Source organism: Tupaia chinensis, unplaced genomic scaffold, assembly GCF_000334495.1.
Source record: "Tupaia chinensis unplaced genomic scaffold, TupChi_1.0 Scaffold144346_1, whole genome shotgun sequence".
NCBI classification, from domain to species: Eukaryota; Metazoa; Chordata; class Mammalia; order Scandentia; family Tupaiidae; genus Tupaia; species Tupaia belangeri.
Genome location: NW_006204205.1, coordinates 3,923,065 through 3,929,064, shown reverse-complemented (window position 1 = coordinate 3,929,064; position 6,000 = coordinate 3,923,065). Strand labels below are relative to the sequence as shown.

Sequence of the window (6,000 nt, the reverse complement as noted above, 5' to 3'; positions counted from 1 at the left end):
CTACTATACAGCTCAGTATGCAATAGTTGTTTCTCATTTCTAGACCTTCATGATACAACATTGTTTCCTTTTTCTCCATCACAACCACACCCTACTTCATTTACCCATCCAATAAAGGCTAGCATCCCATCAGCGCAGTCCTGCATCTTCTCCTGTTTTTGCTCTGCATTCTCTTCATAGGACATCTCATTTATGTCCATTGCTTAAATTAAACCACGTATTTGTAAGTGACTCACTAACTAGACTTCGCTTTCCAGGTTTGTATACACAACTGCCTTTGTTATTTGCTACCAGTTGTTTCAAAGACATCTTAGAATCAGCATATCCAAATCCAAGCTCTTGATCTTCTCACTGATTTCCCTTAAAAAAAAACTTCCAGTAACATGTTCCTCTTGCAGTACTCCTCATCTTAGTGACTGACACCACTATCCATCCAGTAACAAGCTGAATACTTCACTCTTAACTCTCCCAGCCCTCCATATCCAGTTCATTACCAAATTTTTTTTTTAAGATTTATTTATTTCTTTCCATTTGTTATTATCATTTTCCAGTCTGACCAGCCAGAGGCAGAGAGAGAGAGAGAAAGGGAAAGCAAGAGAGCAAGCCGTCTGGGCCTGTACTTAAACCGTAGCCGGCCATGAGGGAACCCAGCACCTTCAACCCCCACACCACTTGTAGGCCCCCCAAGTTCTATTGGTTTAATGTAAATGTTTCTTAAATCTGTGTCCATTTCTGTAATGACCACTCTAGTCCAGGCAACCATCATCTTCCCATGTGCTCATGTGATTACTCACTGGTTTATGTATATCCATTCTAGCCTACTAAAAAACAACACATATGTAATATTCTCAAAATACTAGTTGAAATATATTAAAAAAAAAATTCACTGCATAGTTTGCCCACCTAATTAACTCTATTACTGAATAATTCCTTTTTAAACTATACATTTTTAAGTGTTTCCATTTAAGCCATCTCTGTTATCTGCTATTGATCATCAGTTTTGTTTTATTTATTCAAATAACTTATTTTGTAAGTTCTGGGCATAGGAGACAGTTTACTTTCCTCTATGTATTATCTATAAATATCTTAAATTATTATATTTAGAACTCCAAATACTTAAAGAAATTAAGTCATTTAAGAGTTATACTTTTTAGCATGAGAAAACTATTGAAAAGGGATAGGTGAAGGGGCTTTTTTTTTTTTTAAGAAGTACAGTATGAAGGATTGATTAAGCAATAAAATAAGTACAATTAAAGACTATTTTATATATATTATTGATTTTCGTTTTCTATAGGCATGGAGAAAAGATCAGTCTCAGCTCTAAGTGTGCAGAAATTGACCGAGAAATGATAAGTTCCCTTGGCGTTTCCAAGGCTGTGCTAAATAATGTCATTTTCTGTCACCAAGAAGATTCTAATTGGCCTTTAAGTGAAGGAAAGGCTCTGAAGCAAAAGTTTGATGAGATTTTTTCAGCAACAAGGTTTGTAATCCTTAAGTAGACTTTGTAGTCTGTTATCTCATTAAGCCATGTTTACCTTTTTGATGCTCCTTTTTTTTAAATAAAAAATATAAAAAGCATAAAGTTCATCACTTATTACTTTCCATCAAGTACAATCATTGGCCATATTTCTTTTCAGTTTTCTTTCTGTACATGTTTATTTACCTGATTGACAGTATAAGTGTAATTCTTTTATTTATCATTATGTCATATACATTTTCCAAGTTATTAAAATTCTTCATAAATGTAATCTTAATGACTGCATAATATTCCATTGTATGGAAAAAATATCTATATGCCATAATTTACTTAGTCAGAAATTTGGGTTTTGTTTCCTGTCTTTTAAAGGTACATTAAAGCCTTGGAAACACTTCGGCAGGTACGTCAGACACAAGGCCAGAAAGTAAAAGAATGTCAAACTGAACTAAAATATCTGAAGCAAAATAAGGAAAAAGCTTGTGAGATTCGTGATCAGATTACTAATAAGGAAGCCCAGTTAACATCTTCAAAGGAAATCGTCAAATCCTATGAGAATGAACTTGATCCATTGAAGGTAATTTTAGTTTTTTTCCAAATGACAAATAAGGATTATATATATTTACAGTGTACAACATGACGTTCGATATAAATATACATTATGGAATGGCCAAATCAAGCCAATTAGCATGTCCGTTACCTCACATATCATTTTGTGTGTGTGGTAAGAACATTTAAAATCTGTTCTCTTAGCCCTTTCAAGTATATTTTATTTATTAAGTTTTATATATATAATATGTGTGTGTGTGTATTTTTTTCTTCTTTTAGTTTACAACAGGCACGTGTGCAGGAAAGAGAGAAAGAAAGAGAAAGTGAGATAAAAACCCCTGGGGGGATGACCAAAGTGCAGTCCCTTCTCTCTTCTCCGTTTGGGATTTTGGGCATGCATGCACACATACCCAGCAAGTTTCCCAAGCTGCTGGGTGCAGAACTTGAACTATGAAGCTGGCCATATATGATCCAATTGCCTTAACTCCGTGCCACCTGCTAGCCTTACAATATATTACTTTTTTTATCTAGTCACCATTCTGTACAGCAGTTGACTTCTTGTATACTAAGAAAAAAGTTATGTGTGTGTGTGTGTATTTTTTTTACTATGATATGTTCACTCCAAAAGCATTTATTTTTTTATTTATTTTAATTGCCAGAGAGAGACAAAGAGACAGGGAGAGATAAAGTAACCCCACAAATGTGCATGGTCACACTGCAGTCCCTTCTCCATGTTTCTATCCTACTGGGAACTGGGGCACTCACACACATATACCTGGTGTGTTTAAGCTGCCAGGGTCAGGATTTGAACCATGGCTGGCCATGTAGAATCTGCTTCTCTTGACCAACCGTACTATAAGGCCAGCCATACTTTCTTTATTTTAGGATTTTGCCATTGGTGGCATGTACCCTCCAGAGAGACCCAGAGAGAGAAGGAAAGTGAGAAATCACTCCCCATTTGGGTGGCTACACCGCAGTCCGTTCTTTTCCATTCTCTTCGTGGGATTTTGGGCATGCCCACACATGTACCAAATGTGATTTTCAGGTTGCCAGGTCCTGGACTTGACTCCACAGTTAGCCAGGTAGGATCCAATTGCCTTTACCTCCACACCACCTGCTGGCCCAAGACTCTTTTCTTTTTTTAATTGACAGATCTCCCTAGGGAATTTTTGTAATTTGCTGAATGTTCTTGATATTGCACAGAATTTAGAAATGATCTGTAATATGTTGATATATTTGCAAACAAGTGTTACTTTCTTAACTTTGTGGTTTATAAGAAAAGCCTATAAGAAATCCCATTTATTCATTTGGTAAGCATTTTCTGAGTTTCCTGTGTGTTAAGGTATACTATGGTTGGAGCTGTTGGCATAAGGAGGACTGCAACAGCATCCCTGCCTGTAAGGTATTTCTAGCAAAAATAAAGGCATTATAAATGGCTATTTTCTAAGAGAAGATACTTGAATAAACTTTTTAAAAATAATATATTGATTTGGTTTTCCCAGACTTATCCTTAAATACTAGTATAAGCCAGGTATGGTGCTGCATCAGTAACCCAATGCCCTATGATGTTGAAGCCATGTGGAAACGTTCTGGGTTTCTATCTCAAGGTCTTCTGTATATACCAGGCATGTACACAAGTCATGATTCTGGCCAGCTTAGGCTGGGGTTGATTCATGGCATGAAGACCCTGTTAGGGGTACCCCTTTCCCTCATTTTTTTTTTTTCTCTCTCACATTGAAGAAATAAATAAGCTTTTTTTAAAAAGTAGTGGTATTGGGATCAGCAGGTGGTATAATGGTTATATCACTGGATTCCCATGTAATTGACTGTAATTTGAGTCCCAGACATGGTGGCTTAAAACTCAGGCCCAGCATGTGTATGTGTGTGCCCAGAATTCCGAGAGGAGAATGAGGGAAGGGATTGTGGTGTGACCATCCCCCTGGAGGGTGATTTCTCACTTTTACTCTCTCCGGCAAGCACACATGCCCTATAGCAAAAATCTCCCTCTCTAAAAAAAATAAAAAATATAAAAAGACTTGGGGAAAAAATAGTGGTATAGATCTTTGAATTGTAAAATATTATTTCTTTAAAATAATGGTAGGTGGGCCAGTAGGTAGCATAGTTGTAGCACAACTGAACCCACATGGGAAAGGGCCTGGGTTCGTATCTCAGGACCTTCCTGAACATGCTAGACATGCTTGCATTACCTGTGGTCTGAGAATGCTGAGACTGGGAGTGTGAAGATCCTGTTGAAGGTGTTTCCCCTCTTCTCATGGAAGAAATAAATAATATACTGAAACACGTTTTTTTAAAAGAAAGAAAAATGATGACCATAAGCGGGGGGGGGGGGGGGGGGGGGCGGTGTTGTGCAGCTAATTAGGAAGCTGAGGCAAGAGGATCATGATGCAACAAGAGTCTGTCTAAAATGAGGACCCCCACCCCCCCAGACACACACACAGATGATGTCTTTGTATAGAAATGTATCACACGGGGGGCCAGCAGGTGGTGTGGTGGTTAAGGTCCCTGGACTCCCACATGATCGACTGTGATTCAAGTCCTGGACCTGGTGGCTTGCTTTCTCCCCCCCTCCCCCAACTCTGTCTCTCTCTGGTCAAATTAAAATAATAATAATAATAATAATAATAATAATAATAATAATAATAATAATAATAATAATAATAATAATAATAATAAAGTAAATAAAGTTAAGTAGAATGATTCTATAAAAATATAAAAGGAAATGTATTACAAGGGCTTCAGGGAAGAGGCAAGTTTGAGCTGGGCCTAGAAGCGTTGGGAGAACTCAGACTGACAAGCTGGAAGACATTTTAGGTATGTTTGTATTACTGTCTTTGAAAAGTAGTATGTGCTTACAGTGAGAAAATTAGGGATAGTAAGTCAAAAGTAAGATACTCCTCATTCTCCTCAGCTATGACCTCTCAGAGTATATCCTACCAGCAGCTTGTCTTTTGCATATATACAATACATGTGTGTATACAGACATTCACATGTATGTATGTATATTTGCACACATTGCAGTACTACCATGTCACTGTTGCTGGCTCAAGACCTTTTAATTGATAGATCTTTCTGACACAAAAGAGCTTATCAGAACAGGATTGTGTGTGGAAGAACCTGGGATAAATAAATCATTATAAAGGGAGTGAGAAATTAGAATTGGGGTCAGATTATAGATACCCTTGGTTTTTGGACTTAGTTCCAGAGACAACAGAATGGCAGAGTATGTGGTATTTTAGGGTGAGTTGTCCTAAAACCTATGTTGTGTGCTGAAACTGAAACTCATTTTATTTTCTTGAGGAGCCAGTAGGTGGCATGGAGATTAAAGTGGTAGATCCCAACATGGCTGCTGTGTGGTTCAAGTCCTGGACCCAGTAGCTTGAAAATCACCCTAGGTACATGTGTGCCCAAAATCCCAAGAAGAGAAGGGATTACAGGGTGGCCATTCTCCTTGGGGGGGTAATTTCTTACTTTCTCTGTCTCTGTCTGTAGTGAGCACACACAACCTATAGCAAAAACTGAAGGAAAAAAGGAAGGAAGAAAGGAAGGAGGAACATTTGTGTAGGAAATAATGTCATGATAAAGCTAAGTGATGATACTTAGTGTTTATTGAAAGGTGCCAGGATTCTAATCAAGGCTGTAGTGAAGTTTGTGGTATTTGTATATTTATTTTTAACTGACGAGTATTCCAAAGTTTAACCCTTTTCTGTATCTTCAGCACCTTGCTCAGGACCTGTCACATAGCAAGTAATGTAGTACATACGTATTAAATAGATGATTCCCAAAATCCTTTTTAGTCGTGACATACAAGGATTCTTCCCTTCCTAGAGCTCGGTGGAAATCTTGGGGCAGATCACCTTCCCAGCAGCTGCCCAGAAAAGACCGCTCCATTTTGATACTGTGGTATAATGCATGCTTCCCTTTTTTGTAGATTCCATCCATCTTCAGGAACTCGTCTC

At 37.7% G+C, this 6,000-nt stretch overlaps 1 protein-coding gene across 1 annotated transcript in view; it reads left to right on the top strand.

Moving 5' to 3' along the window:
* RAD50 (RAD50 double strand break repair protein) overlaps nt 1-6,000 on the top strand; it is a gene marked incomplete in the record, with an annotated part of 93,531 nt that overhangs the window by 21,567 nt on the left and 65,964 nt on the right. The window contains 2 exon segments of the mRNA XM_014583584.2: nt 1,295-1,480; nt 1,847-2,051. Of these exon segments, the coding sequence (XP_014439070.1) occupies nt 1,295-1,480; nt 1,847-2,051 (391 nt within the window).